Consider the following 12,332-nt stretch of genomic DNA (forward strand, 5'->3'; position numbering starts at 1 on the left):
TTATGCAATGTTGGTATAATGTTTATTTTTATATTGATGTGTGGAAATCCCTCCCAGTATAAGTTAGAATAGATGTCATGGTTGTAAAGCAGTCTTTGACTGGTTTTGAGCACTTTACACTCTAGTTCAGCACTCTTGTTCAACACATCAGTAGGAAATGATAGATTGCAGATTGTTTTATTTCACTTCAGCCGTAGAGTGACTGGCAGATTATAAGGTCAACACAAGAGGGCTCAAAACTGCAATAAGAATGTCTTTACTCAGTGACATAGTCAATTATTTACTGAAGACAAATGACAGCTTGTTAAGAATCCAACCTTGTGCCGGAACAAAGAATTCTGGGAATAGTGTGGTCTCTTCATTGACTATGGGAATCCACTGTTTTATGTTATTTAGCTGATTTGTGCACATTTTTCTGAGACCTCCTCATTTACTGAGATGTTCCTTCATGAAGACAGTGGTGGGCACACAGTGTACCTAAAGTTAAAGCTCAAAAAAGAAAACACCAAGGCACACTAAGAAAAAAAATTCCAAAACTTTATATTAGCTTACACAACTTAATTTTGTTCTGACTTACACATATGGGCACAACACTGTTGGCCCGTGTGGTTTCAACTTACCATGCTTTATTCAAAGTTGTTTGTGCCTTCATGTTTCTCTCTCCCTCTCCCTTTTACTTATACCCTTCACAAAAGAGCACTTATTTTAAGTATTAGACTCCTTGTGCAATTTTTTGTAAAACCTAAATGTTAGCTTTGATAACCGCTAACCCAATAACTGAAAAGTTAACCATGCTAATGCTGAAGTGATAAACCGTTTTAACATGTATCTAAAGCTACAGCTAACTTATTTTATGGATTTATCCTTGGTTTTCAAGCTCTAAAACCCTGAAAAGCAGAACTAAAGAGCTGCTATTTTCATATATTGAGGCGCAAACATGGAAGTTTCTAAAAAGGTTTAGCATACTAGCACCAGATGAGGTTACAGATGTACATAAATACTTAAATGAACAAATGAAAATAAATAGCATTCAACATAAAATTTATTCACAACACAAAAAGTGTTAAATGAAAAATATACATGAAAAAATCTAATGCTTTTATTATGGATTGATGCTTATTGTATTTGTGAAATGTCTGATTTTAAGGTTTGTAAACATTTTTGACCCTTAAACTTTAGTTCCAAAAAATACTAACAGAACTAACTTTAGTGGAAGCTAACATGTATTGTGGAGTATTAAATGAATAATGAAAAAAGGAATGATTTTTCAGTTTTTTAATTATTCATTTCACATTGAAAAATGAATGATACATCGATTTAACTGGTCCGTTAATGGTTTTCAAATTGCAGAAAGGTTAACTTGCTCATGAAAAAGTTAGCTTTGCTGATTAGCTGAGATGTGCCCACCACTGGATGCCATGAAACGAGAAAACACTGCTTCCATCAGGGTTATGTCATTGCTCTTTTTTAATCATCAAGATCTTAATGAATGATTAAATTAATAAGAAGCCAAATATATTTCTGTGGATGTTACGAATTACCGATGAACTTTTTGTTGAGTGACTGATTTGCAGCTGAGTTCCTCTTTTGTATAATTCGACTGCTGTCCTTAGAGTCACAACAACTTGTCGGCAGCTGTGGTGTTCAATCTGCTTTTGCTCCTCCGCCTTTCTCCTCTCTCTTTGTGTCTGTTCTGTATACTTGTTTGTGTGTGAGTGTGTGTGTGTGTGTGTACAATAACTGTCTGCTGTGGGAAGAGTCACTGCCTAAAAAAAAAGTTTTCACATCAGCCAAAGGGGATTTGAAGCAGTCATATACGTAACACAGTTTGGGCGCCTGTGGTTAAACGCTGTGTAAAACGCTGCATAAAATTGGATGTCTTCTGTTAAAGTCTGTATAATATTGGACTTTCTTGAAACAAGGCAGTGTGACTGGTAATAACCAGTGATGACACACCTATGCATGTTCCCTGGAAGAATGTCACGAGATGGTTCTTCTCCGGTTCCCCTCTCCTTGTCTGTCAGCTGTTTATCTCTCCTGTTCTTCCCATTTCTCCTCTTTCCTGCACGTCAGAACCTCCTACACTCCTCCAGGTCCTTTAGGTGTCTCCCTCTCTTCTTTTCCTCTGATGGAGAAAGAGCAAATAAACAATCCAACAAATGGCATTTCTTGTACATTTGTGTGAATATTTTGTTGGAGTATGGTGTTATTTTTTGCCTCCACAACATTAACACGTGATACAGCTTTTTTTTTTTTTTTTCCCTTTCTTTTCTTTTTTTTCTTTTTAAACCATGTTTGGTGACAGCCGGAGTTTCTGGCTGACTTCCCGGTGGTTGGCAGACAAACTATTCAACAAGGATCTGGAAGCACTGTAATCCAGACCGTCATGCTTTTGCAAAAACAACCTTGTCCGGTTCTTGTTAGGAATTTCATGCTGGAATATCATTGTCATACAAATTCTCACTCAAGTCTCCACTTTAGGGCCAAGGTGCATCTTTGTTTAAGCTCATGTAAGAATCAAAGCCTAAAATGCACAGTTGACCCTCAGAGCACAAACATTTTAAATGCTCTAAAACTTGAAAACCACCACTCTGCAGAAAACTACCTACTGTGATGATCAGGCATTTGTGTCTCTGACGTTCATCAGAGATGTGTTCTCCTCTGTTCAATGCTTGCACAGGCTGGGTGTTGGGTAGGGTTGTGGAGACAGGCAGCATTGGACCCTTTGTTGGCAAGGAAAGGTGTACTGTCTTTGACTTAATGGATGATTATGTCATCTTTGTGGAATCAATGGATTCCTTGACTGCAGTGCTTGAGAAATTGAGTGAGGAATCAGTGTCTGGGTTTGTGATTCTCTGGAATCAAGACTAAGATTGATGCTTCAGTTAATTTCTGGACTTGTTTGTCAGAAGTGTACCATGAACTGTAAGTGGTAGTGTCATTCATGTCTTTGGGTCCTTGCCTTTGAGATCAAGAGACACCTGGCAACAACTTAGGGCTCCGCAGGTCACTGGACAGAGGTGTTTGTTAACGCTGATACCTTTGTGGAAAAACAGGTACAATATTTTATTGTTTCTGGGCTTTCTTATCCCTGGATGGTTGTGAGTCTTTGATGTTAACTGGTGACCTAAGGCAATGGGTGGATGTCTTTGGTACTAGCTCCCTTAATACAATCCTTGGGAGCTACTGGAATGACGTGGCAGACGAATGCTTACTTAGAGAGACTAAGACAAGCATCACTTGCATTGTGAGGGAGTGTCAGCTACGGCATATTGGCCATGTGTTGCATTTCTCTGTGCGTGATCCAGCATGCAGGTGCCTCAGTACTGAGGACCCCAGAAACTGAAGAAGGCTAAGTGAACACTAGGGATGGGATGACTAGTTCCATCCCAGTTCCCTAACCCTAACCCAGTTAACTAAATAAAACTAGCTAACATCCGACTAGTCGACTATGCCTTATTAACTGACTAGTTGAAAGCCATTCATTAAGTTCATTTAACCATTAAAAGAACAGACCTGCTGGAGCTGCCACCACTCCCTTCACTCAGTGAAGAAAGTGTGTGAACCTCAGCAGGTGAATTAGTCAGCTCAAACAGGTCATCTATGCTTAGTAAATGAATGCGGGTGTTGTCTTCATGCTAATGCTGTTTTTGTATTTGTGATTTTGTGCTTATATTTATTAAAATAAATGTCACATTTGAGTTTCACCATGAAGATTCAGAATTGGCTGAATTCATTCAATGTCGAATTTAGTCACCAACTCGTCGATTAATGATTTTCATAAGTTGTCCCCACCCTAGTGGACACCATGTTTCACCTGGCTGCTGCAGATCAATGGTTACTTTCGAGAGGTGGGAGTGGACTGGTTGCTTTTCGGGGTGGTTACCATCCAGGACCCAAGATGGTTTTGTAGCGTTGACGATGTACCAGACCCCAAACCTGACCTGTCCTTCAACTGGTAATTCCAAGGCATGTACTAACTAAAATGCAGTGAGTAAATAGATAAATTAGTCCATTCAGTCCAATTTAACACAATCAATCAAAATCAAACAACGCTCTCGTCTGTTAAAAAGGGCAAATAATGAGGACAAATCATTCAAATTTGGTGAATTTGTGGTTTGGAAGGCCACTTGAAATGAGTTTGTCCATTTCTGGTATTTCCAAAGCCTTGGTCTATAGTGGCCAGTGCTGCTTGTTTAAATTGTCAGACATAACTAAAAGAAGATATTAAGCAGATTTTACTATTTATTAGTTTTAAAAAATTACAGACTGTTATGAGTGATTTCAATATTTACCATTCAGCAAATACAAATTTAACCTCATTTGGTAAACTTTAAATGCATAATCACGTTGACCTAAAGGTCAGATTCGACAGTATGTTGTGTAATAATACAATTCTCTGTAATTAATTTATCACAAAGGTTAATGAAATTAACATGAATACATGTAACGGATAGCTACAGCTTTCAGTCATCACGTTCAGGATGTGGATGACAGATGGAGCACCAAATGTTTGTCTCTCTACAGTTCAAAAGACACCAAGAGGCACCTGAGATTCAAAGACTGAAAACGAGAGGCTGCTATAATAAGAGTTTGTTTTTAATCTATTGTAAGATCCAGGAGGGTTTTTTTTTTTTCTGCAGCAGCTCATCCTGTCTGTGAGGGCTGCAGGCTGCCCAAGGGGGCGCTCCTCCTTCCAGGAAGCAGCTACATGTGCCATTTCTGGGAGGAGGTGAAATCAAACCAGGATCGAGTCCTTTCTCTTTGAAGCTGGTTCTCCTATACGGGCTCATCTGACTCCTCGCTCTCCCTCTCCTCCTGGAGGGATGACAGTGTGAACACTGGGCTCACGAGTGATGCAGGGGAGGTGGTGTTTGAAGAGGTGGAAGGTGATGCAGATTCCTGCAGAGGGCCATCAGCTCCTCTTGTGGATGTGGAGCTGCCGTTGGTGCTCGCTGTGTTGCTGTGGGACGAGGGAGCCGTGTCACAACCGGGAGCAACACAGGAAGATGACCCCTTCCCTTGGGAATCATCCTTGGACTGCTTGCTCGCCATCTCCCCCTCACTCCTACTCCCATCCACCCATAGGTCCTTGTCCCATGTGGGTGAGGAAGGGATGGATGATGGAGGTGGATGTTTCTTGGTTTTGTGGCTGATGTCTCTGAAGCTGGCCAGAGGAGGTCGGAGCCTCACCCCGCTACGCGTTGAGCCCTCTATGGCCTTCTGTAGCTGTTGGGAGACAGAAAAATAATGGAAATGGCTGTCAACACCATGAATTCACATCGGAACACAGTTATAGAAGAACTGGTAGTGTGAGATCACCACAGCTCACTATCACGCTGTGCTACAACATTTTTTTAATTTATTTAACCTTTATTTAATCAGTTAAGTTGTTAAGAAAAAAATTCTTATTTACAATAATGACCTGGTGGATACGGAGAAACACAGAGGTAAATCACAAAAGTGGATCAAACAACACACTTTTACAGTATTACAACAGAACAGGTTTACAACTGTAGAATTAGTAGGAAACAATAACATTTTTAGTCATATATACAAAAGGTGACAAAAACAGGGTTTTACCTCTTTCAGTGCCACCACGCCCACCAGCTTTCCAATGCTAGTGACATAGGCATGACTGAGACCCAGCAGAGAGAACAGGGTGTGGGTCTGAGGAAAGAGAATGAACCATATGAAACACCAGCAAAATCATACATTTTATTTAAACGCTTCATACATTCACCGCATACATCTGCCATGGTCAGACACGCCCCTTTTTGCAGATCCACACAAAATATATTTATTTCAGGATGGACAACCGTATCACCAACTGGAGGCAAATGGATCCTTCAGATCTGTCCTTTTGCCTGAAACAACCCAAAAATGTTCTTGGAATCTGATGCAGACCTAGCTCAACATTTTCCCAGCACTGCTAACAGCAAAAATGTAGATGAGAGGGTGAGTCCATCCCAGGCAGTTCATGTAAGTCATAACTCCAAAATAATTAATGCTATCTTCTTGTAACTCATCCAGTTAAGTGGTTAGACATTGGATAACTTTGCAACACATCACTGGAAAAGGTAACTTTGTTTTGCCTATGTAATATCCCATAGACATGTCTGCCACCTGCTGGATGTTTGGATGGATTATGGACAATAACAAATACAACATCCTCAGTGGAGGCAACAATGATTAAGTGTTTGATATATGACTTCTAACTGTTCAATTAGAGTGATCAGACAGATGATCTTTGAGACAACACATCATCCAGGAGCTGCTATGGTCACCTTGTGTAAGGATGTTCTTTCCACAAGCTGAAACGGGGAGGGATCAATGCGTATTTGCTCAATATCGATTGGTTTATCCAGCTCAGTCTCCTCCCAGGCTTTGATCTGTGTCAGCCAATCACAAAGCACAGAGATGCACTCAGCATGAGAGTTACTAATTATTGATCAGGATGTTGTGATTGCCTCATTTGTTGGCTGTAAAGATACTGAATCAGTACAGAGTATTACCTCCTCTGGGGACATGGTGTCAGTCAGTGGAGGGGGTGTGGTCTCCTGAGAAAGGATGGTGAGACAGAGAAAGAAAGAGAGAGTGAAAGGGTTGGACATTCATTCAATGATGGTAATATGCCCCCTGTTGGTTTCTCTCCTGAGGAGAACTGATCTGACATAGTTGAATGATGTTCTTTTCAGGCTGTTTTTCACTTCCACATCACCATCTGTCTGTATGGTCTAGGAGAAAAGAATTGTGGGCACAGGCTTTTTTGTTGCACTGACACGCATTCCTGCCAATTTTATGCTGGAACCAAGCACATTTATTGAGTGTGAGGAGGCGGTGGGCCCGTGTAACTTGTGGGCAATGAATTTTCATTTTGAGAAAAAGAAAAATCCATTATCTCATTTTCTTTTGTGCATTTCTGAACCTGAATATCGGGAGCTGATTGGCTGAGAGCTCCTATGTCATCACTGTAATGTAGCTGTTGGATGACAACGTTGGAGAAGAAAATGATTTTGGCAGTCTAAAAAGCAAGATTTCACCACCAAGTACCATATGATTTCAAGCTACAACTCAAATGCTTCGTGTTTGTGGAAGCTTTTGCCACATAACTACTGTATCACAATTACCAGTAGATCGTTACACCCTCTGATGGCCATAATCGAAAGCCATGCATTTAACCAATCCCTTGTGCTCAGGATGCTCTAAATGCATTCCATTGCATCTACTTGGAAAACATGGATTCCTGTAGAAAACTCATGGCTTTGGACATCGAGTTCCTTTCTTCAATATTTTCATCCGTCATGTTGGGAGAAGGATTGTTGTGGGTTTGTGATCCACCCCATACTGACAGCAACACCAAAATCCACAACTCAAGCCAATATCCATCAGATAGATATATTGCAAAAAATCTACCATCAAACACTACAAATACCCCCGTTGGGTCGGGGTTGCCACAGTGGATACAGCGAGAGTATTTGGCACAAGTTTTATGCCGGATGCCCTTCCTGACGCAACTCCAGTTTTACCTGGAAAAGCACACACAGTCCCTGGTGTTCTTACCATCCAAGTACTAACTAGGTCCCACACTACTTAGCTTCTGAGATCTGACACGATGCAGCTTACACAGAGCAGACTGGCTGCCATCAAACACTACATACAAAAATTAATGAAACGGTAATTGTACTTATCACTCACTAGGTGAGTGCCCCAAGTGAAGGAGTTCAAGTACCTTGGGGTCTTGTTCATGAGTGAGGGGACAGTGGAGCATGAGATTGGCCAGAGAATCGACCCAGCAGGGGTGGTATTGCATTCATTCTACCGTACTGTTGTACCGTTGTACCATATTGTTTAACAGGAGCTGATCCAAAAGGCGAAGCGCTTGACCTACTGGTCAGTCTTCGTTCCTACTCTCACCTATGGTCATGAGGGTTGGGTCATGACCAAAAGAACTAGATCGTGAATACAAGTGGCCGAAATGGGTTTCCTCAGGAGGGTGGCTGGTGTCTCCCTTAGAGATAGGGTGAGAAGCTTGGTCATCCGCGGGGAGCTCGGAGTAGAGCCGCTGCTCCTACAAATTGAAAGCTGAGGTGGTTTGGCATTTGGTAAGGATGCCTCCTGGGTGCCTCTCAGGGGAGGCGTTCCAGGCACGTCCATCTGGGAGGAGACCCCGGGGAAGACCCAGGACTAGGTGGAGAGATTATATCTCCACACTGGCCTGGGAACGTCTCGGCATCCCCCAGTCAGAGGTGATTAATGTGGCCTGGGAAAGGGAAGTTTGGGTTCCCCTGCTGGAGCTGTTGCCGCTGCAAACCGATCCCGAATAAGCAGCTGAAGATGTATGTATGTATACTCACTGTGTGCACCCCCATATTGTTGTGAGGACAGATTGACGAACCGAGTCTATACAAAACATTTTTTGCAAAGTTTCTGCTACAGTTAAATACAGCATAATGCTATGCTTGGCTAATGGACTGCATTTATATAGCGCTTTTCCATCTGCATCAGATGCTCAAAGCACTTTACAATTATGCCTCACATTCACCCCAATGTCAGGGTGCTGCCATACAAGGTGCTCACTACACACCGGGAGCAATAGGGGATTAAAGGCCTTGCCCAAGGGCCCGTAGTGATTTTCCAGTCAGGTGGGGATTTGAACCCATGATCTTGTGGACTCAAGCCCAACACCTTAACCACTAGATCATCACCTCCCCTAATAGTTGGATCATGTTGTAAAATGTGTGTTTAAAGCTACGGAAGAAATGAAACCAGCAAGAAGGAGAGCAGAGGCGACTGTCCAAGAACTCAGAACGCACGTGCACAAAACAGCAATTTTGCAGACATTAACGGACGAACACAAAGTTAAAACTTGGATCACTATGTCAAAATGCATGTTAAGCCGTGGAAGCGCGGAAGAAATAAATCCAGCGAGAAGAAGCACTGAGGTGACTGTCCAGGAACCCGTGATTCGATTCTAGCCAGTCTGGTGCATTTAATGACTCTGGAAACCAGGTGCTTATGATGAAAAAACTCCACTCTGGGCTTCTTCTACTATGTCTTCTAGTGCCGGAATATTCCAGTGCCCCCAGTGGTGATGTAGACCTATAAAAACTAACAGCACCCTCTCCAAAACGTCACTTAAGGCAACGCCGACAAGCAGCAATGTGTAGGAAAAAAACACAGCCTTTATCCATGATTGCTGCTAACTTGAAAACATAATGGTCATGTTGCTGCTTTGCTGTTAAAAGTCCAAGTGAGCTAATCTGAGATCTGAGATCAGACTCATTACCTGAGTTTCTGGGTGGCCTGTTGAAGAGGAGGAGAAAAGCCTTTGAAAGGTGCGCCTGACAGATGGCAGCTTGCGTTTTTCTGCAAACACGATACAGAAAACATGTAAGAAGTGAAAATAGCTGACGCCTGAATGGCGGGTATACAGTGACAAGGCCATATCACCTGAGTCTGTGTGATTGGTGGAGGGTTCCTGTGATTTGGGGGCTGAAATAGGCCCATTACATTCCTCCTGTACTGGTGTTGTCTGGGAGTAAAAACATAGTTTATAACCACATCTTAAATGACTAAAATTGTCTCTCAACTACAACACCCGTCTGTGACCCTGTTAGTTTTTGCTACCTTGTCTGCACTTTCTTCTCCACCTTCCTCATCCATAAATGTGAAGGATTCCCAGCTGATTTTGAAGCCCTGATCCAGTGAATTCTGCCCTCTTTCAAAGACTCGCCTCTCCGGTGAGAGCCACCAGTCGAGCATAGCTTGAAGCTCTGTCCTCTCAATGGACCCTAACAGAATCATGGATTCTGCATGGGGGGGGACAGTTAGCAGTATGTGTAGCAAAACCCAGAATCATTATACATTACTATGGAGTTCACTCTACCTTTTGAGTCGACAAGCGGGATTGTTTTCAGGGTTGTACACTCGAGTAGTCGGTTCAGTTCTCGGAAGGTCGCTTGAGAAGAAAGGAACTTCACGTTGCGCACCATGATGTCCTCTACAAAGATGTTATACTTGCTGGAGATGTAGACAGACACTACAACAATCACCAACTGTTACAGTAAGCTGGTTTTTCACTGTTTGTATCACTCTCACGTGATTGGCTAACGTGTTTTACCTGATGTGCCCAAGGGCCAGTTCAGGCAGGTAGGGCAGCTTCTTCACCTGAATGATGGAGTCATAGAGCGAAGGCTGCAGACCCTGAGCCACCATGTTCGCGAGGATCACGGCCACCATCATGGGCAGGATGTGGGAGATTTGACCAGTTAACTCAAAGCAAATGACTGCTGTGGAAACCGTATGTGTGACGGCTCCTGTCATCGCTGCTGCACCTGAGAGCCAGCACAACGGATGCTTTATGTAATAGGATAAAGTCTCCAAAATACACCAAGGATGACAGGTTTGGGTTCGTTTAGTTTGAAAACAGAGAAGACATGTTTAATTGAGTGAAATCTTTGTATGTTTTGGATTGGAATAAGACTTGGCAGGAGTTATACTGAAAAGCACAAAAGGTTTAAATATGCCAAACCAATACTGGAATTCATGGCTTTGCCCCGCGTCTGCTCTTGGTTGACTATGAACCTACCATCTGTAGCTATACTTTCTATGTCAAAGTTAATGGTGACATGAATTAAGCAACAAGAATTTATAAGAATAACATCAACTTTATTTATCCCGAAGGAAATAATTTTGCCAGAATACCGAAACAGTAACAGTAAACAGTGAACAATGTTTTTTTAAGACATTTGCACAAGATGTTCAAAAATATTGTCCAGAACTCTAAATAACTGAATACCCCTGTTCAATTATGTACTATGTATTTTTTAAACATTTGTACAAGATGTTCAACAATATTGCACACATCTCTGAGTAAATGAATAACTCTGAATAACTCTGTTCAATTATGTATTCATCCTGTTGAAGGGGGAGGAGTTATACAGCCTGATTGCCACTGGTAGGAAAGACCTCCTGTGGCGTTCTGTGGTGCACCTCAGTGGTCTCAGTCTGTGGCTGAAGGTGCTCTGACAGGATGTTAGCGTGGCATGCAGATGGTGGGAGGTGTTGATGCTGAGCAGTTTCCTCAACATCCTCCTCTCTGACACCTCTACCACAGACTCTAGCTCAACCCCCAGAACAGAGCCAGCTTTTTTTTATAGTTCACAGATGTATGTGTATGTATGATATGTAGAGTGGTGGACATACGTTTACATACACCTTGGCTAAAAAATAAATAAATAAATTCAACCTTAATAAGCCTGCAATGCACACCATTTTAGAAAAGAATATCTTAACTCAGAATGTCTACTTTAGATACATACTATTTCTGTTTCTATTCACTAAGTAGTATTTTCAGTAGGGCAGCAGTTAACATACATCAAGCTGAATGTCTCTTTAAACAGCATGAAAGATTTTAGGTTTCAGTACTTTAGAATTATAATAGAATAGAATTACTGAATGACTAATTGGCTTAATTTCAGTTTAATTGGAGAACAACTGGGCTTTTGGCAATTAAGAGCAAACTAATTAGAGAAAATTAATCCAAGGCTGAAAAAAGAAGTGCACGAAGGCTTCAGGAGCACAATTTTGAATCTCCACAAATCTGATTCCTCCCTAGGAGCCAGTTTGAAAAGATTCACAATGCTACGAGCAACTGTACAATCTAGCGCACAAAAAGACAAGAAGCTTGGACCATGCCGAAGGAACTCCAAATTAACATCTGAATGAACAAATTTATCTTCTAGAGATCCACCAGAACTGTGTAGAATCCAAAATAAGGACTTGATGCAGGATGTGGAGGCATCACCTAGAACATCATTCATCTTTAAGACCGTTCTCCACACTATAGAAAAGATTGTTTTAACTTTAAAAAGTTAGTGTTTGGGATGCCTCAAAATGTTTAAGTTGACTGAAGTTGAAAAGGCATTAAATTAATTGGTTAATTTAGTACTTCAAACATTTCAAAAAGTATATTTTCTGAAGCTGTTGTGCCTTTTTTCAAGCATTTTTATTCATAGAATCATTTTGAATGCCAGTTGTTCATTTGTTCTTTTTTTTCCATGGATTTTGTGATCACAGATTGTTTTCTGAAGTAATGGTTAATTTAAATCAAAGTTTCAAAAAGCTATATTTCCACCATTATAATAGTTCTGTACCTTTGATCCTGACATTTCACCCTGATCACTCACCATTAATTATATTTGTGACCTTTGAATGAATTCTGATTGATGAACTTTGATCCTGATTGTTAATTGCTTTGATCCTTCAATTAGAATCAACAAGTCTGCATCATGATCGAAGCCAGCCTCTGTACCTTGATCCACACCAGA

At 41.4% G+C, this 12,332-nt stretch overlaps 2 protein-coding genes across 2 annotated transcripts in view; one reads left to right on the forward strand and one right to left on the reverse strand.

Annotated features, from left to right (window-relative positions):
• The window catches only part of fam131bb (family with sequence similarity 131 member Bb), a 65,516-nt gene extending 63,351 nt beyond the window's left edge, over positions 1 to 2,165 (forward strand). The window contains exons 10-11 of the transcript XR_004561830.1: positions 349 to 352; positions 1,717 to 2,165. The gene's annotated coding sequence lies outside the window, so the exon portion shown is untranslated. The remainder of the gene's footprint in view (positions 1 to 348; positions 353 to 1,716) is intronic.
• Positions 2,166 to 4,645: 2,480 nt separating this feature from the next.
• The window catches only part of clcn1b (chloride channel, voltage-sensitive 1b), an 80,263-nt gene continuing 72,576 nt past the window's right edge, over positions 4,646 to 12,332 (reverse strand). The window contains exons 15-23 of the mRNA XM_034174537.1: positions 10,124 to 10,337; positions 9,890 to 10,023; positions 9,631 to 9,812; positions 9,454 to 9,535; positions 9,290 to 9,369; positions 6,516 to 6,560; positions 6,288 to 6,392; positions 5,584 to 5,670; positions 4,646 to 5,229 (exon numbers count right to left, since the gene is read on the reverse strand). Coding sequence (XP_034030428.1) covers positions 4,780 to 5,229; positions 5,584 to 5,670; positions 6,288 to 6,392; positions 6,516 to 6,560; positions 9,290 to 9,369; positions 9,454 to 9,535; positions 9,631 to 9,812; positions 9,890 to 10,023; positions 10,124 to 10,337 — 1,379 coding nt within the window. The 3' untranslated portion in view covers positions 4,646 to 4,779. The remainder of the gene's footprint in view (positions 5,230 to 5,583; positions 5,671 to 6,287; positions 6,393 to 6,515; positions 6,561 to 9,289; positions 9,370 to 9,453; positions 9,536 to 9,630; positions 9,813 to 9,889; positions 10,024 to 10,123; positions 10,338 to 12,332) is intronic.

The sequence above is a fragment of the Thalassophryne amazonica genome, chromosome 7 (genome assembly GCF_902500255.1).
Source record: "Thalassophryne amazonica chromosome 7, fThaAma1.1, whole genome shotgun sequence".
Taxonomy (NCBI): domain Eukaryota; kingdom Metazoa; phylum Chordata; class Actinopteri; order Batrachoidiformes; family Batrachoididae; genus Thalassophryne; species Thalassophryne amazonica.